This window comes from Coregonus clupeaformis, unplaced genomic scaffold (assembly GCF_020615455.1).
Source record: "Coregonus clupeaformis isolate EN_2021a unplaced genomic scaffold, ASM2061545v1 scaf0376, whole genome shotgun sequence".
Taxonomy (NCBI): Eukaryota; Metazoa; Chordata; class Actinopteri; order Salmoniformes; family Salmonidae; genus Coregonus; species Coregonus clupeaformis.
Genome location: NW_025533831.1, coordinates 227,713 through 250,918, shown reverse-complemented (window position 1 = coordinate 250,918; position 23,206 = coordinate 227,713). Strand labels below are relative to the sequence as shown.

Here is a 23,206-nt window from a genome sequence, read left to right as displayed (position 1 = left end):
GTAGGGCTGGGCGATAAAACCGTATGTGTTATGGTAGGGCTGGGCTATAAAACCGGATGTGTTATGGTAGGGCTGGGATATAAAACCGGATGTGTTATGGTAGGGCTGGGCTATAAAACCGTATGTGTTATGGTAGGGCTGGGATATAAAACCGTATGTGTTATGGTAGGGCTGGGCTATAAAACCGGATGTGTTATGGTAGGGCTGGGAGATAAAACCGGATGTGTTATGGTAGGGCTGGGATATAAAACCGGATGTGTTATGGTAGGGCTGGGATATAAAACCGGATGTGTTATGGTAGGGCTGGGCGATAAAACCGTATGTGTTATGGTAGGGCTGGGAGATAAAACCGGATGTGTTATGGTAGGGCTGGGAGATAAAACCGGATGTGTTATGGTAGGGCTGGGCGATAAAACCGTATGTGTTATGGTAGGGCTGGGCGATAAAACCGGATGTGTTATGGTAGGGCTGGGATATAAAACCGTATGTGTTATGGTAGGGCTGGGATATAAAACCGGATGTGTTATGGTAGGGCTGGGATATAAAACCGGATGTGTTATGGTAGGGCTGGGATATAAAACCGGATGTGTTATGGTAGGGCTGGGATATAAAACCGGATGTGTTATGGTAGGGCTGGGATATAAAACCGGATGTGTTATGGTAGGGCTGGGATATAAAACCGGATGTGTTATGGTAGGGCTGGGATATAAAACCGTATGTGTTATGGTAGGGCTGGGATATAAAACCGTATGTGTTATGGTAGGGCTGGGATATAAAACCGTATGTGTTATGGTAGGGCTGGGCGATAAAACCGGATGTGTTATGGTAGGGCTGGGCGATAAAACCGTATGTGTTATGGTAGGGCTGGGATATAAAACCGTATGTGTTATGGTAGGGCTGGGATATAAAACCGGATGTGTTATGGTAGGGCTGGGATATAAAACCGGATGTGTTATGGTAGGGCTGGGATATAAAACCGGATGTGTTATGGTAGGGCTGGGATATAAAACCGTATGTGTTATGGTAGGGCTGGGATATAAAACCGGATGTGTTATGGTAGGGCTGGGCTATAAAACCGGATGTGTTATGGTAGGGCTGGGCGATAAAACCGGATGTGTTATGGTAGGGCTGGGATATAAAACCGTATGTGTTATGGTAGGGCTGGGCTATAAAACCGTATGTGTTATGGTAGGGCTGGGCTATAAAACCGGATGTGTTATGGTAGGGCTGGGCTATAAAACCGGATGTGTTATGGTAGGGCTGGGCTATAAAACCGTATGTGTTATGGTAGGGCTGGGCTATAAAACCGGATGTGTTATGGTAGGGCTGGGCGATAAAACCGGATGTGTTATGGTAGGGCTGGGCGATAAAACCGGATGTGTTATGGTAGGGCTGGGAGATAAAACCGTATGTGTTATGGTAGGGCTGGGCTATAAAACCGGATGTGTTATGGTAGGGCTGGGATATAAAACCGGATGTGTTATGGTAGGGCTGGGCTATAAAACCGGATGTGTTATGGTAGGGCTGGGCTATAAAACCGGATGTGTTATGGTAGGGCTGGGCTATAAAACCGTATGTGTTATGGTAGGGCTGGGCTATAAAACCGGATGTGTTATGGTAGGGCTGGGCTATAAAACCGTATGTGTTATGGTAGGGCTGGGCGATAAAACCAGATGTGTTATGGTAGGGCTGGGCGATAAAACCGGATGTGTTATGGTAGGGCTGGGCGATAAAACCGTATGTGTTATGGTAGGGCTGGGCTATAAAACCGGATGTGTTATGGTAGGGCTGGGCGATAAAACCGGATGTGTTATGGTAGGGCTGGGCGATAAAACCGTATGTGTTATGGTAGGGCTGGGATATAAAACCGGATGTGTTATGGTAGGGCTGGGATATAAAACCGGATGTGTTATGGTAGGGCTGGGATATAAAACCGGATGTGTTATGGTAGGGCTGGGATATAAAACCGTATGTGTTATGGTAGGGCTGGGCGATAAAACCGGATGTGTTATGGTAGGGCTGGGATATAAAACCGGATGTGTTATGGTAGGGCTGGGATATAAAACCGGATGTGTTATGGTAGGGCTGGGATATAAAACCGGATGTGTTATGGTAGGGCTGGGATATAAAACCGTATGTGTTATGGTAGGGCTGGGATATAAAACCGGATGTGTTATGGTAGGGCTGGGATATAAAACCGGATGTGTTATGGTAGGGCTGGGATATAAAACCGGATGTGTTATGGTAGGGCTGGGATATAAAACCGTATGTGTTATGGTAGGGCTGGGATATAAAACCGGATGTGTTATGGTAGGGCTGGGATATAAAACCGGATGTGTTATGGTAGGGCTGGGCGATAAAACCGTATGTGTTATGGTAGGGCTGGGATATAAAACCGGATGTGTTATGGTAGGGCTGGGCTATAAAACCGGATGTGTTATGGTAGGGCTGGGAGATAAAACCGGATGTGTTATGGTAGGGCTGGGAGATAAAACCGGATGTGTTATGGTAGGGCTGGGATATAAAACCGTATGTGTTATGGTAGGGCTGGGCTATAAAACCGGATGTGTTATGGTAGGGCTGGGCTATAAAACCGGATGTGTTATGGTAGGGCTGGGATATAAAACCGGATGTGTTATGGTAGGGCTGGGATATAAAACCGGATGTGTTATGGTAGGGCTGGGATATAAAACCGTATGTGTTATGGTAGGGCTGGGATATAAAACCGGATGTGTTATGGTAGGGCTGGGATATAAAACCGGATGTGTTATGGTAGGGCTGGGCTATAAAACCGGATGTGTTATGGTAGGGCTGGGCTATAAAACCGGATGTGTTATGGTAGGGCTGGGCGATAAAACCGTATGTGTTATGGTAGGGCTGGGAGATAAAACCGGATGTGTTATGGTAGGGCTGGGATATAAAACCGGATGTGTTATGGTAGGGCTGGGTGATAAAACCGGATGTGTTATGGTAGGGCTGGGAGATAAAACCGGATGTGTTATGGTAGGGCTGGGTGATAAAACCGGATGTGTTATGGTAGGGCTGGGATATAAAACCGGATGTGTTATGGTAGGGCTGGGATATAAAACCGGATGTGTTATGGTAGGGCTGGGCGATAAAACCGGATGTGTTATGGTAGGGCTGGGATATAAAACCGTATGTGTTATGGTAGGGCTGGGCTATAAAACCGGATGTGTTATGGTAGGGCTGGGCTATAAAACCGGATGTGTTATGGTAGGGCTGGGCTATAAAACCGGATGTGTTATGGTAGGGCTGGGCTATAAAACCGGATGTGTTATGGTAGGGCTGGGATATAAAACCGGATGTGTTATGGTAGGGCTGGGCTATAAAACCGGATGTGTTATGGTAGGGCTGGGATATAAAACCGGATGTGTTATGGTAGGGCTGGGCTATAAAACCGGATGTGTTATGGTAGGGCTGGGCGATAAAACCGTATGTGTTATGGTAGGGCTGGGATATAAAACCGGATGTGTTATGGTAGGGCTGGGATATAAAACCGTATGTGTTATGGTAGGGCTGGGATATAAAACCGGATGTGTTATGGTAGGGCTGGGATATAAAACCGTATGTGTTATGTTAGGGCTGGGCGATAAAACCGTATGTGTTATGGTAGGGCTGGGATATAAAACCGGATGTGTTATGGTAGGGCTGGGATATAAAACCGGATGTGTTATGGTAGGGCTGGGATATAAAACCGGATGTGTTATGGTAGGGCTGGGATATAAAACCGGATGTGTTATGGTAGGGCTGGGATATAAAACCGGATGTGTTATGGTAGGGCTGGGATATAAAACCGGATGTGTTATGGTAGGGCTGGGATATAAAACCGGATGTGTTATGGTAGGGCTGGGATATAAAACCGTATGTGTTATGGTAGGGCTGGGATATAAAACCGGATGTGTTATGGTAGGGCTGGGATATAAAACCGGATGTGTTATGGTAGGGCTGGGATATAAAACCGGATGTGTTATGGTAGGGCTGGGCTATAAAACCGGATGTGTTATGGTAGGGCTGGGAGATAAAACCGGATGTGTTATGGTAGGGCTGGGAGATAAAACCGGATGTGTTATGGTAGGGCTGGGATATAAAACCGTATGTGTTATGGTAGGGCTGGGCTATAAAACCGGATGTGTTATGGTAGGGCTGGGCTATAAAACCGGATGTGTTATGGTAGGGCTGGGATATAAAACCGGATGTGTTATGGTAGGGCTGGGATATAAAACCGGATGTGTTATGGTAGGGCTGGGATATAAAACCGTATGTGTTATGGTAGGGCTGGGATATAAAACCGGATGTGTTATGGTAGGGCTGGGATATAAAACCGGATGTGTTATGGTAGGGCTGGGCTATAAAACCGGATGTGTTATGGTAGGGCTGGGCTATAAAACCGGATGTGTTATGCTAGGGCTGGGCGATAAAACCGTATGTGTTATGGTAGGGCTGGGAGATAAAACCGGATGTGTTATGGTAGGGCTGGGATATAAAACCGGATGTGTTATGGTAGGGCTGGGTGATAAAACCGGATGTGTTATGGTAGGGCTGGGAGATAAAACCGGATGTGTTATGGTAGGGCTGGGTGATAAAACCGGATGTGTTATGGTAGGGCTGGGATATAAAACCGGATGTGTTATGGTAGGGCTGGGATATAAAACCGGATGTGTTATGGTAGGGCTGGGCGATAAAACCGGATGTGTTATGGTAGGGCTGGGATATAAAACCGTATGTGTTATGGTAGGGCTGGGCTATAAAACCGGATGTGTTATGGTAGGGCTGGGCTATAAAACCGGATGTGTTATGGTAGGGCTGGGCTATAAAACCGGATGTGTTATGGTAGGGCTGGGCTATAAAACCGGATGTGTTATGGTAGGGCTGGGATATAAAACCGGATGTGTTATGGTAGGGCTGGGCTATAAAACCGGATGTGTTATGGTAGGGCTGGGATATAAAACCGGATGTGTTATGGTAGGGCTGGGCTATAAAACCGGATGTGTTATGGTAGGGCTGGGCGATAAAACCGGATGTGTTCTGGTAGGGCTGGGCGATATGGCCTAAAAGATATCTCAATTTCTTTTAAACTTATGGGCGATTCATGATATACAGTATATCGGATTTTTTTATTTATTTTTATTCTCTAAATAAGCGTTGTTGTACAATTAAATATAAAATACACTGCATTTCAAACAGTCAGCAATAAGCCAATGAATTCAGGGCTTGTGAAGTTATACCCAGGCAGAATATAAGCCTTCCACAACCAATAAGACACACTAATCATTTAAATATTTTATCAAAATAGTTTCACCTGCTTTTTTTGTTGTTTCAATAATCACTGATCTGGCTCTCCAGTCTGTCTATGAAAAAGCTATTTTTTATTACAAATTTAACTAGAACCATGCATAATGCACATTCACTAATAATGACTAACTTCTTGTAGCAGGCATTAGGCTATAGATTAGCATTAGGCTATAGAAAATGACCACAGGCCTCATCAACCATCTCTCAAGCCCACGTGCTAGTGATTAGGGTTAGGGTTAGGGTTAGGGTGTGACTAGAACCATGCAACCAGGCATTAGGCTATAGATTAGCATTAGGCTGTAGAAAATGAACACAGGCCTCATCAACCATCTCTCCAGCCCACGTGCTAGTGATTAGCCAGGTTATCTTTATATTTCAAGTTTAACCAACTTGGATCTATTTGCTAGCTAACAAGGTTGACTTGGATCTATTTGCTAGCTAACAAGGTTGACTTGGATCTATTTGCTAGCTAACAAGGTTGACTTGGATCTATTTGCTAGCTAACAAGGTTGACTTGGATCTATTTGCTAGCTAACAAGGTTGACTTGGATCTATTTGCTAGCTAACAAGGTTGACTTGGATCTATTTGCTAGCTAACAAGGTTGACTTGGATCTATTTGCTAGCTAACAAGGTTGACTTGGATCTATTTGCTAGCTAACAAGGTTGACTTGGATCTATTTGCTAGCTAACAAGGTTGACTTGGATCTATTTGCTAGCTAACAAGGTTGACTTGGATCTATTTGCTAGCTAACAAGGTTGACTTGGATCTATTTGCTAGCTAACAAGGTTGACTTGGATCTATTCGCTAGCTAACAAGGTTGACTTGGATCTATTCGCTAGCTAACAAGGTTGACTTGGATCTATTTGCTAGCTAACAAGGTTGACTTGGATCTATTTGCTAGCTAACAAGGTTGACTTGGATCTATTTGCTAGCTAACAAGGTTGACTTGGATCTATTTGCTAGCTAACAAGGTTGACTTGGATCTATTTGCTAGCTAACAAGGTTGACTTGGATCTATTTGCTAGCTAACAAGGTTGACTTGGATCTATTTGCTAGCTAACAAGGTTGACTTGGATCTATTTGCTAGCTAACAAGGTTGACTTGGATCTATTTGCTAGCTAACAAGGTTGACTTGGATCTATTTGCTAGCTAACAAGGTTGACTTGGATCTATTCGCTAGCTAACAAGGTTGACTTGGATCTATTTGCTAGCTAACAAGGTTGACTTGGATCTATTTGCTAGCTAACAAGGTTGACTTGGATCTATTTGCTAGCTAACAAGGTTGACTTGGATCTATTTGCTAGCTAACAAGGTTGACTTGGATCTATTTGCTAGCTAACAAGGTTGACTTGGATCTATTTGCTAGCTAACAAGGTTGACTTGGATCTATTTGCTAGCTAACAAGGTTGACTTGGATCTATTGCTAGCTAACAAGGTTGACTTGGATCTATTCGCTAGCTAACAAGGTTGACTTGGATCTATTCGCTAGCTAACAAGGTTGACTTGGATCTATTTGCTAGCTAACAAGGTTGACTTGGATCTATTCGCTAGCTAACAAGGTTGACTTGGATCTATTTGCTAGCTAACAAGGTTGACTTGGATCTATTTGCTAGCTAACAAGGTTGACTTGGATCTATTCGCTAGCTAACAAGGTTGACTTGGATCTATTTGCTAGCTAACAAGGTTGACTTGGATCTATTTGCTAGCTAACAAGGTTGACTTGGATCTATTTGCTAGCTAACAAGGTTGACTTGGATCTATTTGCTAGCTAACAAGGTTGACTTGGATCTATTCGCTAGCTAACAAGGTTGACTTGGATCTATTCGCTAGCTAACAAGGTTGACTTGGATCTATTTGCTAGCTAACAAGGTTGACTTGGATCTATTTGCTAGCTAACAAGGTTGACTTGGATCTATTTGCTAGCTAACAAGGTTGACTTGGATCTATTTGCTAGCTAACAAGGTTGACTTGGATCTATTTGCTAGCTAACAAGGTTGACTTGGATCTATTTGCTAGCTAACAAGGTTGACTTGGATCTATTCGCTAGCTAACAAGGTTGACTTGGATCTATTTGCTAGCTAACAAGGTTGACTTGGATCTATTTCGCTAGCTAACAAGGTTGACTTGGATCTATTTGCTAGCTAACAAGGTTGACTTGGATCTATTTCGCTAGCTAACAAGGTTGACTTGGATCTATTTGCTAGCTAACAAGGTTGACTTGGATCTATTTGCTAGCTAACAAGGTTGACTTGGATCTATTTGCTAGCTAACAAGGTTGACTTGGATCTATTCGCTAGCTAACAAGGTTGACTTGGATCTATTTGCTAGCTAACAAGGTTGACTTGGATCTATTTGCTAGCTAACAAGGTTGACTTGGATCTATTTGCTAGCTAACAAGGTTGACTTGGATCTATTTGCTAGCTAACAAGGTTGACTTGGATCTATTCGCTAGCTAACAAGGTTGACTTGGATCTATTCGCTAGCTAACAAGGTTGACTTGGATCTATTCGCTAGCTAACAAGGTTGACTTGGATCTATTCGCTAGCTAACAAGGTTGACTTGGATCTATTCGCTAGCTAACAAGGTTGACTTGGATCTATTCGCTAGCTAACAAGGTTGACTTGGATCTATTTGCTAGCTAACAAGGTTGACTTGGATCTATTTGCTAGCTAACAAGGTTGACTTGGATCTATTTGCTAGCTAACAAGGTTGACTTGGATCTATTTGCTAGCTAACAAGGTTGACTTGGATCTATTTGCTAGCTAACAAGGTTGACTTGGATCTATTTGCTAGCTAACAAGGTTGACTTGGATCTATTTGCTAGCTAACAAGGTTGACTTGGATCTATTCGCTAGCTAACAAGGTTGACTTGGATCTATTCGCTAGCTAACAAGGTTGACTTGGATCTATTCGCTAGCTAACAAGGTTGACTTGGATCTATTTCGCTAGCTAACAAGGTTGACTTGGATCTATTCGCTAGCTAACAAGGTTGACTTGGATCTATTTGCTAGCTAACAAGGTTGACTTGGATCTATTTGCTAGCTAACAAGGTTGACTTGGATCTATTTGCTAGCTAACAAGGTTGACTTGGATCTATTTGCTAGCTAACAAGGTTGACTTGGATCTATTTGCTAGCTAACAAGGTTGACTTGGATCTATTTGCTAGCTAACAAGGTTGACTTGGATCTATTTGCTAGCTAACAAGGTTGACTTGGATCTATTTGCTAGCTAACAAGGTTGACTTGGATCTATTTGCTAGCTAACAAGGTTGACTTGGATCTATTTGCTAGCTAACAAGGTTGACTTGGATCTATTTGCTAGCTAACAAGGTTGACTTGGATCTATTTGCTAGCTAACAAGGTTGACTTGGATCTATTTGCTAGCTAACAAGGTTGACTTGGATCTATTTGCTAGCTAACAAGGTTGACTTGGATCTATTTGCTAGCTAACAAGGTTGACTTGGATCTATTTGCTAGCTAACAAGGTTGACTTGGATCTATTTGCTAGCTAACAAGGTTGACTTGGATCTATTTGCTAGCTAACAAGGTTGACTTGGATCTATTTGCTAGCTAACAAGGTTGACTTGGATCTATTTGCTAGCTAACAAGGTTGACTTGGATCTATTTGCTAGCTAACAAGGTTGACTTGGATCTATTTGCTAGCTAACAAGGTTGACTTGGATCTATTTGCTAGCTAACAAGGTTGACTTGGATCTATTTGCTAGCTAACAAGGTTGACTTGGATCTATTTGCTAGCTAACAAGGTTGACTTGGATCTATTTGCTAGCTAACAAGGTTGACTTGGATCTATTTGCTAGCTAACAAGGTTGACTTGGATCTATTTGCTAGCTAACAAGGTTGACTTGGATCTATTTTCTAGCTAACAAGGTTGACTTGGATCTATTTGCTAGCTAACAAGGTTGACTTGGATCTATTTGCTAGCTAACAAGGTTGACTTGGATCTATTTGCTAGCTAACAAGGTTGACTTGGATCTATTTGCTAGCTAACAAGGTTGAGTTGTTATGAACACACCATTATGTCCTTCTCCAACTGTTTGAACAGCATGTTAGCCTGTCCACTTTGTTGAGATGTTGAAATCAAGTGGCCTACCTTATTTCTCAGAATGAGAACGAGTTGTCAATTCCTTATATAATTGTGTGTTATGCTTATTGCACATTTATAAAACACAGACTAGACATCTAGTATAACGGTCTTTGGCTAAAATGCTGCTTGCGATACCCCAATGCAGCGCGCGACAAACTGAGCATTCATCTTCCAGAATCAATGTTCATTGATACTCTTGTTTTAGTAGTGTAATATAATAATAATAATGTGTCTGCTCTGAGCTCAATTTGAGGAGTTGAGACATAAAAAGGGTATCGTTAGAAAAATTAACTTCTCCTCTATTACAGTAAAATAATGTCTTAATGTGTTTTGGTGTCCATATGACCGATTCCGTTGGACCAAACCTCAAATGCAAATAGCGACTTGAAACAACTTGTCAGAGAGGAAAATGGGATCTCTCAAGTTTGTTGTTGTGAGAGGCAGGGGGAGGGGCTTGGTGTGTTTGTGTGGAAACCATAGAGGAAGAGGCGAAGCAAGAGGTTTCAGTCTCGCTCAAATCAGTCCAAAATAAGGCCAATGTGTTTCTACACTCGTCACCTGCCTTCCCGCCTCTGGGACAACGATTCCCATTGTTAGAGCAGAGACATGCATCTCATCATTAAATCCAGATCTCTGGTGTAAATGGGAAGGTGCATCTCATCATTATATCCAGATCTCTGGTGTAAATGGGAAGGTGGATCTCATCATTAAATCCAGATCTCTGGTATAAATGGGAAGGTGCATCTCATCATTAAATCCAGATCTCTGGTGTAAATGGGAAGGTGGATCTCATCATTATATCCAGATCTCTGGTGTAAATGGGAAGGTGCACCTCATCATTATATCCAGATCTCTGGTGTAAATGGGAAGGTGCATCTCATCATTATATCCAGATCTCTGGTGTAAATGGGAAGTTGCACCTCATCATTATATCCAGATCTCTGGTGTAAATGGGAAGGTGCATCTCATCATTATATCTAGATCTCTGGTGTAAATGGGAAGGTGCATCTCATCATTATATCCAGATCTCTGGTGTAAATGGGAAGGTGCACCTCATCATTATATCCAGATCTCTGGTGTAAATGGGAAGTTGCACCTCATCATTATATCCAGATCTCTGGTGTAAATGGGAAGGTGCACCTCATCATTATATCCAGATCTCTGGTGTAAATGGGAAGGTGCATCTCATCATTATATCCAGATCTCTGGTGTAAATGGGAAGGTGCATCTCATCATTATATCCAGATCTCTGGTGTAAATGGGAAGGTGCACCTCATCATTATATCCAGATCTCTGGTGTAAATGGGAAGGTGCACCTCATCATTATATCCAGATCTCTGGTGTAAATGGGAAGGTGCACCTCATCATTATATCCAGATCTCTGGTGTAAATGGGAAGGTGCACCTCATCATTATATCCAGATCTCTGGTGTAAATGGGAAGTTGCACCTCATCATTATATCCAGATCTCTGGTGTAAATGGGAAGGTGCACCTCATCATTATATCCAGATCTCTGGTGTAAATGGGAAGGTGCATCTCATCATTATATCCAGATCTCTGGTGTAAATGGGAAGGTGGTGCACAGCACAGAGGAGTGAAGGACTACAGTTAGGTCTTGGAGGTTAATTACTGCCTCAAATAGGGACTGGTAGCAGCCAGGGACTACAGTTAGGTCTTGGAGGTTGGTTACTGCCTCAAATAGGGACTGGTAGCAGCCAGGGACTACAGTTAGGTCTTGGAGGTTGGTTACTGCCTCAAATAGGGACTGTGTAGCAGCCGGGGACTACAGTTAGGTCTTGGAGGTTGGTTACTGCCTCAAATAGGGACTGGTAGCAGCCAGGGACTACAGTTAGGTCTTGGGGGTTGATTACTGCCTCAAATAGGGACTGGTAGCAGCCAGGGACTACAGTTAGGTCTTGGGGTTGGTTACTGCCTCAAATAGGGACTGGTAGCAGCCAGGGACTACAGTTAGGTCTTGGAGGTTGGTTACTGCCTCAAATAGGGACTGGTAGCAGCCAGGGACTACAGTTAGGTCTTGGAGGTTGGTTACTGCCTCAAATAGGGACTGGTAGCAGCCAGGGACTACAGTTAGGTCTTGGAGGTTGATTACTGCCTCAAATAGGGACTTAGCAGCCAGGGACTACAGTTAGGTCTTGGAGGTTGATTACTGCCTCAAATAGGGACTGGTAGCAGCCAGGGACTACAGTTAGGTATTGGAGGTTGGTTACTGCCTCAAATAGGGACTGGTAGCAGGGACTTTAGTTAGGTCTTGGGGGTTGGTTACTGCCTCAAATAGGGACTGGTAGCAGGGACTACAGTTAGGTCTTGGGGGTTGGTTACTGCCTCAAATAGGGACTTAGCAGCCAGGGACTACAGTTAGGTCTTGGAGGTTGGTTACTGCCTCAAATAGGGACTTAGCAGCCAGGGACTACAGTTAGATCTTGGAGGTTGGTTACTGCCTCAAATAGGGACTGGTAGCAGGGACTTTAGTTAGGTCTTGGGGGTTAATTACTGCCTCAAATAGGGACTGGTAGCAGGGACTACAGTTAGGTCTTGGGGGTTGGTTACTGCCTCAAATAGGGACTGGTAGCAGGGACTACAGTTAGGTCTTGGGGGTTGGTTACTGCCTCAAATAGGGACTGGTAGCAGCCAGGGACTACAGTTAGGTCTTGGAGGTTGGTTACTGCCTCAAATAGGGACTGGTAGCAGGGACTACAGTTAGGTCTTGGGGGTTGGTTACTGCCTCAAATAGGGACTGGTAGCAGCCAGGGACTACAGTTAGGTCTTGGAGGTTGGTTACTGCCTCAAATAGGGACTGGTAGCAGGGACTACAGTTAGGTCTTGGGGGTTGGTTACTGCCTCAAATAGGGACTGGTAGCAGCCAGGGACTACAGTTAGGTCTTGGAGGTTGGTTACTGCCTCAAATAGGGACTGGTAGCAGCCAGGGACTACAGTTAGGTCTTGGGGGTTGGTTACTGCCTCAAATAGGGACTGGTAGCAGCCAGGGACTACAGTTAGGTCTTGGAGGTTGGTTACTGCCTCAAATAGGGACTGGTAGCAGCCAGGGACTACAGTTAGATCTTGGAGGTTGGATACTGCCTCAAATAGGGACTGGTAGCAGGGACTACAGTTAGGTCTTGGGGGTTGGTTACTGCCTCAAATAGGGACTGGTAGCAGGGACTACAGTTAGGTCTTGGGGGTTGGTTACTGCCTCAAATAGGGACTGGTAGCAGGGACTACAGTTAGGTCTTGGGGGTTGGTTACTGCCTCAAATAGGGACTGGTAGCAGCCAGGGACTACAGTTAGGTCTTGGGGGTTGGTTACTGCCTCAAATAGGGACTGGTAGCAGCCAGGGACTACAGTTAGGTCTTGGAGGTTGGTTACTGCCTCAAATAGGGACTGGTAGCAGCCAGGGACTACAGTTAGATCTTGGAGGTTGGATACTGCCTCAAATAGGGACTGGTAGCAGGGACTACAGTTAGGTCTTGGGGGTTGGTTACTGCCTCAAATAGGGACTGGTAGCAGGGACTACAGTTAGGTCTTGGGGGTTGGTTACTGCCTCAAATAGGGACTGGTAGCAGGGACTACAGTTAGGTCTTGGGGGTTGGTTACTGCCTCAAATAGGGACTGGTAGCAGCCAGGGACTACAGTTAGGTCTTGGGGGTTGGTTACTGCCTCAAATAGGGACTGGTAGCAGCCAGGGACTACAGTTAGGTCTTGGAGGTTGGTTACTGCCTCAAATAGGGACTGGTAGCAGCCAGGGACTACAGTTAGGTCTTGGGGGTTGGTTACTGCCTCAAATAGGGACTGGTAGCAGCCAGGGACTTTAGTTAGGTCTTGGAGGTTGGATACTGCCTCAAATAGGGACTTAGCAGCCAGGGACTTTAGTTAGGTCTTGGAGATTGGTTACTGCCTCAAATAGGGACTGGTAGCAGCCAGGGACTACAGTTAGATCTTGGAGGTTGGATACTGCCTCAAATAGGGACTGGTAGCAGGGACTACAGTTAGGTCTTGGGGGTTGGTTACTGCCTCAAATAGGGACTGGTAGCAGGGACTACAGTTAGGTCTTGGGGGTTGGTTACTGCCTCAAATAGGGACTGGTAGCAGGGACTACAGTTAGGTCTTGGGGGTTGGTTACTGCCTCAAATAGGGACTGGTAGCAGCCAGGGACTACAGTTAGGTCTTGGGGGTTGGTTACTGCCTCAAATAGGGACTGGTAGCAGCCAGGGACTACAGTTAGGTCTTGGAGGTTGGTTACTGCCTCAAATAGGGACTGGTAGCAGCCAGGGACTACAGTTAGATCTTGGAGGTTGGATACTGCCTCAAATAGGGACTGGTAGCAGGGACTACAGTTAGGTCTTGGGGGTTGGTTACTGCCTCAAATAGGGACTGGTAACAGGGACTACAGTTAGGTCTTGGGGGTTGGTTACTGCCTCAAATAGGGACTGGTAGCAGGGACTACAGTTAGGTCTTGGGGGTTGGTTACTGCCTCAAATAGGGACTGGTAGCAGCCAGGGACTACAGTTAGGTCTTGGGGGTTGGTTACTGCCTCAAATAGGGACTGGTAGCAGCCAGGGACTACAGTTAGGTCTTGGAGGTTGGTTACTGCCTCAAATAGGGACTGGTAGCAGCCAGGGACTTTAGTTAGGTCTTGGAGGTTGGATACTGCCTCAAATAGGGACTTAGCAGCCAGGGACTTTAGTTAGGTCTTGGAGGTTGGTTACTGCCTCAAATAGGGACTGGTAGCAGCCAGGGACTACAGTTAGGTCTTGGGGGTTGGTTACTGCCTCAAATAGGGACTGGTAGCAGGGACTACAGTTAGGTCTTGGAGGTTGGTTACTGCCTCAAATAGGGACTGGTAGCAGGGACTACAGTTAGGTCTTGGGGGTTGGTTACTGCCTCAAATAGGGACTGGTAGCAGCCAGGGACTACAGTTAGGTCTTGGGGGTTGGTTACTGCCTCAAATAGGGACTGGTAGCAGGGACTACAGTTAGGTCTTGGAGGTTGGTTACTGCCTCAAATAGGGACTGGTAGCAGCCAGGGACTACAGTTAGGTCTTGGAGGTTGGTTACTGCCTCAAATAGGGACTGGTAGCAGCCAGGGACTACAGTTAGGTCTTGGAGGTTGGTTACTGCCTCAAATAGGGACTGGTAGCAGCCAGGGACTACAGTTAGATCTTGGGGGTTGGTTACTGCCTCAAATAGGGACTGGTAGCAGGGACTACAGTTAATAGCCATGTCCCGATGTTGTCAAGCCAAACGATCATGATTATGAACAGATACTGTAACTCATGCTTTGTCTTTTCCAGGTGTGCGGGAAGTCGTTCAATAGAATGTACAATCTGCTGGGTCACATGCACCTCCACGCCGGATCCAAACCCTTCAAGTGTCCTTACTGCTCCTCTAAGTTTAACCTGAAGGGGAACCTCAGCCGACACATGAAGGTCAAACACGGCATGGACATCTCACCTGATGGACCAGGTGAGGTTTTACCCTTCACCCTAACCGTTTACCCTAACCCTTTACCCTAACCCTTTACCCTTTACCCTAATACGGCATGGACATCTCACCTGATGGACAAGGTGAGGTTTTACCCTTTACCCTAACCCTTTAACCCTAACCCTTTACCCTAACCCTTTACCTTAACCCTTTACCCCTAACCATTTAACCCTAACCCATTACCTTAACCCTTTACCCTAACCCTTTAACCCTTTACCCTAACCCTTTACCCTAACCCTTTACCCTAACCCTTTACCCTTTACCCTAATACGGCATGGACATCTCACCTGATGGACAAGGTGAGGTTTTACCCTTTACCCTAACCCTTTAACCCTAACCCTTTACCCTAACCCTTTACCTTAACCCTTTACCTTAACCCTTTACCCTAACCCTTTACCTTAACCCTTTACCTTAACCCTTTACCCTAACCCTTTACCCTAACCCTTTACCCTAACCCTTTACCTTAACCCTTTACCTTAACCCTTTACCCTTTACCCTAACCCTTTACCTTAACCCTTTACCCTAACCCTTTACCCTAACCCTTTAACCCTAACCCTTTAACCCTAACCCTTTACCCTAACCCTTTACCCTAACCCTTTAACTTAACCCTTTACCCTTTACCCTTTACCTTAACCCTTTACCTTAACCCTTTACCTTAACCCTTTACCCTAACCCTTTACCCTAACCCTTTACCCTAACCCTTTACCTTAACCCTTTACCTTAACCCTTTACCCTAACCCTTTACCCTTTACCCTAACCCTTTACCTTAACCCTTTACCCTAACCCTTTACCCTAACCCTTTACCTTAACCCTTTACCCTAACCCTTTACCCTAACCCTTTACCTTAACCCTTTACCCTAACCCTTTACCCTAACCCTTTACCTTAACCCTTTACCCTAACCCTTTACCCTAACCCTTTAACCCTAACCCTTTACCCTAACCCTTTAACCCTAACCCTTTACCCTAACCCTTTACCTTAACCCTTTACCCTAACCCGGCATGGACATCTCACCTGATGGACAAGGTGAGGTTTTACCCTTTACCCTAACCCTTTACCCTTTAACCCTAACCCTTTACCCTTTAACCCTTTACCCTAACCCTTTACCCTTTACCCTAATACGGCATGGACATCTCACCTGATGGACAAGGTGAGGTTTTACCCTTTACCCTAACCCTTTAACCCTAACCCTTTACCCTAACCCTTTACCTTAACCCTTTACCCCTAACCATTTAACCCTAACCCATTACCTTAACCCTTTACCCTAACCCTTTAACCCTTTACCCTAACCCTTTACCCTAACCCTTTACCCTAACCCTTTACCCTTTACCCTAATACGGCATGGACATCTCACCTGATGGACAAGGTGAGGTTTTACCCTTCACCCTAACCGTTTACCCTAACCCTTTACCCTAACCCTTTACCCTTTACCCTAACCCGGCATGGACATCTCACCTGATGGACAAGGTAGGGCTTTAACCCTAACCCAGCATGGACATCTCACCTGATGGACAAGGTGAGGTTTTACCCTTTACCCTTTAACCCTAACCCTTTAACCCTAACCCTTTAACCCTAACCCTTTAACCCTAACCCTTTACCCTTTAACCCTTACCCTTTACCCTAACCCTTTACCCTTTACCCTAACCCTTTACCCTTTACCCTTTACCTTAACCCTTTACCTTAACCCTTTAACCCTTACCCTTTACCCTTTACCCTTTAACCCTTACCCTTTACCCTAACCCTTTAACCCTAACCCTTTAACCCTAACCCTTTACCCTTTAACCCTTACCCTTTACCCTAACCCTTTACCCTTTACCCTAACCCTTTACCCTTTACCCTTTACCTTAACCCTTTACCTTAACCCTTTAACCCTTACCCTTTACCCTAACCCTTTACCCTTTAACCCTTACCCTTTACCCTAACCCTTTACCCTTTACCCTAACCCTTTACCCTTTACCCTTTACCTTAACCCTTTACCTTAACCCTTTACCCTAACCCTTTACCCTAACCCTTTAACCCTAACCCTTTACCCTAACCCTTTACCCTTTACCTTAACCCTTTACCCTAACCCTTTACCCTTTACCCTTTACCCTTTACCTTAACCCTTTACCCTAACCCTTTACCCTTTACCCTTTACCTTAACCCTTTACCCTAACCCTTTACCCTTTACCCTTTACCTTAACCCTTTACCCTTTACCCTAACCCTTTACCCTTTACCCTTTACCCTTTACCCTTTACCCTTTACCTTAACCCTTTACCCTTTACCCTAACCCTTTACCCTTTACCCTTTACCTTAACCCTTTACCCTAACCCTTTACCCTTTACCCTTTACCTTAACCCTTTACCTTAACCCTTTACCCTAACCCTTTACCCTAACCCTTTAACCCTAACCCTTTACCCTAACCCTTTACCCTTTACCCTAACCCGGCATGGACATCTCACCTGATGGACAAGGTAGGGCTTTAACCCTAACCCAGCATGGACATCTCACCTGATGGACAAGGTAGGGCTTTAACCCTAACCCAGCATGGACATCTCACCTGATGGACAAGGTAGGGCTTTACTTTTTTCCCAAACCCTGAACTTTATCCTAACCCTTTACCCTAACCCTTTATCCTAACCCTTTACCCTAACCCTTTATCCTAACCCTTTACCCTTGTGCCATCTTGATGACTGTCCAGTAATATGGTCAAGTGCAGCAAAGAAAGACCTAGAAAGCTGCAGCTGGCTCAAAACAGAGCAACACGCCTTGCCCTGTACTGCACATACACAACTAACATCAACAACATGCATGACAGTCTTTCCTGGTTGAGGGTTGACGAGAGATGAACTGCTTCTCTTCTAGTTTTTATGAGAAATATTACTGATGGACATTTCCAGATTGTCTGCATAATCAAATAACATACAGCTCAGACACCCATACATACCACCAGGGGTCTCTTCACAGTCCCCAAATCCACGGTGTTGTGATCCTGTTGGTTCTACCACTGTGTTGTGATCCTGTTGGTTCTACCACTGTGTTGTGATCCTGTTGGTTCTACCACGGTGTTGTGATCCTGTTGGTTCTACCACAGTGTTGTGATCCTGTTGGTTCTACCACGGTGTTGTGATCCTGTTGGTTCTACCACTGTTTTGTGATCCTGTTGGTTCTACCACTGTGTTGTGATCCTGTTGGTTCTACCACGGTGTTGTGATCCTGTTGGTTCTACCACGGTGTTGTGATTTTGTTGGTTCTACCACGGTGTTGTGATCCTGTTGGTTCTACCACTGTGTTGTGATCCTGTTGGTTCTACCACGGTGTTGTGATCCTGTTGGTTCTACCACTGTGTTGTGATCCTGTTGGTTCTACCACTGTGTTGTGATCCTGTTGGTTCTACCACGGTGTTGATTCTGTTGGTTCTACCACTGTGTTGTGATCCTGTTGGTTCTACCACTGTGTTGTGATCCTGTTGGTTCTACCACTGTGTTGTGATCCTGTTGGTTCTACCACGGTGTTGTGATCCTGTTGGTTCTACCACTGTGTTGTGATCCTGTTGGTTCTACCACTGTGTTGTGATCCTGTTGGTTCTACCACTGTGTTGTGATCCTGTTGGTTCTACCACTGTGTTGTGATCCTGTTGGTTCTACCACTGTGTTGTGATCCTGTTGGTTCTACCACTGTGTTGTGATCCTGTTGGTTCTACCACTGTGTTGTGATCCTGTTGGTTCTACCACGGTGTTGTGATTTTGTTGGTTCTACCACGGTGTTGTGATCCTGTTGGTTCTACCACGGTGTTGTGATCGTGTTGGTTCTACCACTGTGTTGTGATCCTGTTGGTTCTACCACAGTGTTGTGATCCTGTTGGTTCTACCACGGTGTTGATTCTGTTGGTTCTACCACTGTGTTGTGTTCCTGTTGGTTCTACCACTGTGTTGATCCTGTTGGTTCTACCACTGTGTTGTGATCCTGTTGGTTCTACCACTGTGTTGTGATCCTGTTGGTTCTACCACTGTGTTCTTGGTTGGTGTTAGGGTTGGTTCTACCATTGTGTTCTGGGTTAGGGTTGGTTCTACCACTGTGTTGTGATCCTGTTGGTTCTACCACTGTGTTCTGGGTTAGGGTTAGGGTTGGTTCTACCATTGTGTTCTGGGTTAGGGTTGGTTCTACCACTGTGTTCTGGGTTAGGGTTAGGGTTGGTTCTACCACTGTGTTGTGATCCTGTTGGTTCTACCACTGTGTTGTGATCCTGTTGGCTCTACCACTGTGTTGTGATCCTGTTGGTTCTACCACGGTGTTGTGATCCTGTTGGTTCTACCACGGTGTTGTGATCCTGTTGGTTCTACCACGGTGTTGTGATCCTGTTGGTTCTACCACTGTGTTGTGATCCTGTTGGTTCTACCACTGTGTTGTGATCCTGTTGGTTCTACCACTGTGTTGTGATCCTGTTGGTTCTACCACTGTGTTGTGATCCTGTTGGTTCTACCACTGTGTTGTGATCCTGTTGGTTCTACCACTGTGTTGTGATCCTGTTGGCTCTACCACTGTGTTGTGATCCTGTTGGTTCTACCACGGTGTTGTGATCCTGTTGGTTCTACCACGGTGTTGTGATCCTGTTGGTTCTACCACTGTGTTGTGATCCTGTTGGTTCTACCACTGTGTTGTGATCCTGTTGGTTCTACCACTGTGTTGTGATCCTGTTGGTTCTACCACTGTGTTGTGATCCTGTTGGTTCTACCACTGTGTTGTGATCCTGTTGGTTCTACCACTGTGTTGTGATCCTGTTGGTTCTACCATGGTGTTCTGGGTTGGGGTTAGGGTTGGTTCTACCACTGTGTTCTGGGTTAGGGTTGGTTCTACCACTGTGTTCTGGGTTGGGGTTAGGATTGGTTCTACCACTGTGTTCTGGGTTGGGATTAGGGTTGGTTCTACCATTGTGTTCTGGGTTGGGGTTAGGGTTGGTTCTACCATTGTGTTCTGGGTTAGGGTTGGTTCTACCACTGTGTTCTGGGTTGGGGTTAGGGTTGGTTCTACCACTGTGTTCTGGGTTGGGGTTAGGGTTGGTTCTACCATTGTGTTCTGGGTTGGGGTTAGGGTTGGTTCTACCATTGTGTTCTGGGTTAGGGTTGGTTCTACCACTGTGTTCTGGGTTGGGGTTAGGGTTGGTTCTACCACTGTGTTCTGGGTTGGGGTTAGGGTTGGTTCTACCACTGTGTTCTGGGTTGGGGTTAGGGTTGGCTCTACCACTGTGTTCTGGGTTGGGGTTGGGGTTGGTTCTACCATTGTGTTCTGGGTTGGGGTTGGTTCTACCATTGTGTTGATCCTGTTGCTTCTACCACGGTGTTCTTGGTTGGTGTTAGGGTTGGTTCTGCCACGGTGTTCTGGGTTGGTGTTAGGGTTGGTTCTGCCACGGTGTTCTGGGTTGGGGTTAGGGTTGGTTATACCACGGTGTTCTGGGTTGGGGTTAGGGTTGGTTCTGCCACGGTGTTCTGGGTTGGTGTTAGGGTTGGTTCTGCCACGGTGTTCTGGGTTGGGGTTAGGGTTGGTTCTGCCACGGTGTTCTGGGTTGGGGTTAGGGTTGGTTATACCACTGTGTTCTGGGTTGGGGTTAGGGTTGGTTCTGCCACGGTGTTCTGGGTTGGTGTTAGGGTTGGTTCTGCCACGGTGTTCTGGGTTGGTGTTAGGGTTGGTTCTGCCACGGTGTTCTGGGTTGGGGTTAGGGTTGGTTCTGCCACGGTGTTCTGTGTTGGGGTTAGGGTTGGTTATACCACTGTGTTCTGGGTTGGGGTTAGGGTTGGTTCTGCCACGGTGTTCTGGGTTGGGGTTAGGGTTGGTTCTGCCACGGTGTTCTGGGTTGGGGTTAGGGTTGGTTATACCACGGTGTTCTGGGTTGGTGTTAGGGTTGGTTCTACCACGGTGTTCTGGGTTGGGGTTAGGGTTGGTTATACCACGGTGTTCTGGGTTGGTGTTAGGGTTGGTTCTGCCACGGTGTTCTGGGTTGGGGTTAGGGTTGGTTATACCACTGTGTTCTGGGTTGGGGTTAGGGTTGGTTATACCACGGTGTTCTGGGTTGGGGTTAGGGTTGGTTATACCACGGTGTTCTGGGTTGGTGTTAGGGTTGGTTCTGCCACGGTGTTCTGGGTTGGGGTTAGGGTTGGTTATACCACGGTGTTCTGGGTTGGTGTTAGGGTTGGTTCTGCCACGGTGTTCTGGGTTGGGGTTAGGGTTGGTTCTGCCACTGTGTTCTGGGTTGGGGTTAGGGTTGGTTCTGCCACGGTGTTCTGGGTTGGGGTTAGGGTTGGTTATACCACTGTGTTCTGGGTTGGGGTTAGGGTTGGTTCTGCCACTGTGTTCTTGGTTGGTGTTAGGGTTGGTTCTGCCACGGTGTTCTGGGTTGGGGTTAGGGTTGGTTATACCACTGTGTTCTGGGTTGGGGTTAGGGTTGGTTCTGCCACGGTGTTCTGGGTTGGGGTTAGGGTTGGTTATACCACTGTGTTCTGGGTTGGGGTTAGGGTTGGTTCTGCCACGGTGTTCTGGGTTGGGGTTAGGGTTGGTTCTACCACGGTGTTCTGGGTTGGGGTTAGGGTTGGTTATACCACGGTGTTCTGGGTTGGGGTTAGGGTTGGTTCTGCCACGGTGTTCTGGGTTGGGGTTAGGGTTGGTTATACCACTGTACTCTCCATAACAGCCCTTTTTCTCTGTGTTCCCAGATGCTCTTCCTGAGATGGAGGACCAGGGCCACTATGAGGAGGACAACTTTGACTTCGGGGCCTCTGGGGCCAACAACAACATGGATAATGGAGGCTCCCAGAACCTCACCAAGCTCACCACGGCAAACATGGAGGACATGGACAACTATTACAGCTTTGGGAAGGATGCAGCTAACTACAACACGCCTTGAGCAGTTGTATAGGAGTGTTAATGTTAATGGACTACAGACCATTAGAGACCATGGGTTAATGGTGGACTAACTACAGACCATGGGTTAATGGTGGACTAACTACAGCCCATGGGTTAATGGAGAAGAGACCATGGGTTAATGGTGGACTAACTACAGACCATGGGTTAATGGAGAAGAGACCATGGGTTAATGGTGGACTAACTACAGACCATGGGTTAATGGTGGACTAACTACAGCCCATGGGTTAATGGAGAAGAGACCATGGGTTAATGGTGGACTAACTACAGACCATGGGTTAATGGTGGACTAACTACAGACCATGGGTTAATGGAGAGGAAAACAATGTTTCCACCCTTAGCTCTTCATCAGGCATCCAGGACCTAAGGGTGGAAACGTTGTTATAAATAAATATCACCTGGGAGCATGAGCAGCAGTGTGCAGCGTTTTCCATCACTTCTACAACTCCAGCACCTGACGAGAGCACCTGGATGTGCCTCTGTTCTTCAGCTTCTGTTAATGGAGAGGAGACTATGGGTGGGGAACAGACAACATGGCTGCCATGCTGTGGCAATGAGAGAGTCTGGGTTAGGGTGTGCTGTGGCAGTGAGAGAGACTGGGTTAGGGTTAGGGTGTGCTGTGGCAGTGAGAGAGACTGGGTTAGGGTTAGGGTGTGGTGTGGCAGTGAGAGAGACTGGGTTAGGGTTAGGGTGTGCTGTGGCAATGAGAGAGACTGGGTTAGGGTTAGGGTGTGGTGTGGCAGTGAGAGAGACTGGGTTAGGGTTAGGGTGTGCTGTGGCAGTGAGAGAGACTGGGTTAGGGTTAGGGTGTGCTGTGGCAGTGAGAGAGACTGGGTTAGGGTTAGGGTGTGCTGTGGCAGTGAGAGAGACTGGGTTAGGGTTAGGGTGTGGTGTGGCAGTGAGAGAGACTGGGTTAGGGTTAGGGTGTGCTGTGGCAATGAGAGAGACTGGGTTAGGGTTAGGGTGTGGTGTGGCAGTGAGAGAGACTGGGTTAGGGTTAGGGTGTGCTGTGGCAGTGAGAGAGACTGGGTTAGGGTGTGCTGTGGCAGTGAGAGAGACTGGGTTAGGGTGTGCTGTGGCAGTGAGAGAGACTGGGTTAGGGTGTGCTGTGGCAGTGAGAGAGACTGGGTTAGGGTGTGCTGTGGCAGTGAGAGAGACTGGGTTAGGCTGTGCTGTGGCAATGAGAGAGTCTGGGTTAGGGTGTGCTGTGGCAGTGAGAGAGACTGGGTTAGGGTGTGCTGTGGCAGTGAGAGAGACTGGGTTAGGGTTAGGGTGTGCTGTGGCAGTGAGAGAGACTGGGTTAGGGTGTGCTGTGGCAGTGAGAGAGACTGGGTTAGGGTTAGGGTGTGCTGTGGCAATGAGAGAGTCTGGGTTAGGGTGTGCTGTGGCAGTGAGA

At 46.2% G+C, this 23,206-nt stretch overlaps 1 protein-coding gene across 1 annotated transcript in view; it reads left to right on the top strand.

Moving 5' to 3' along the window:
- znf710b (zinc finger protein 710b) overlaps positions 1-22,416 on the top strand; it is a 42,632-nt gene extending 20,216 nt beyond the window's left edge. Inside the window, exons 4-5 of the mRNA XM_041871840.2 lie at positions 14,728-14,899; positions 21,603-22,416. Of these exons, the coding sequence (XP_041727774.2) occupies positions 14,728-14,899; positions 21,603-21,793 (363 nt within the window). The 3' untranslated portion in view covers positions 21,794-22,416. The remainder of the gene's footprint in view (positions 1-14,727; positions 14,900-21,602) is intronic.
- The last annotated feature ends 790 nt before the right edge of the window (positions 22,417-23,206 follow it).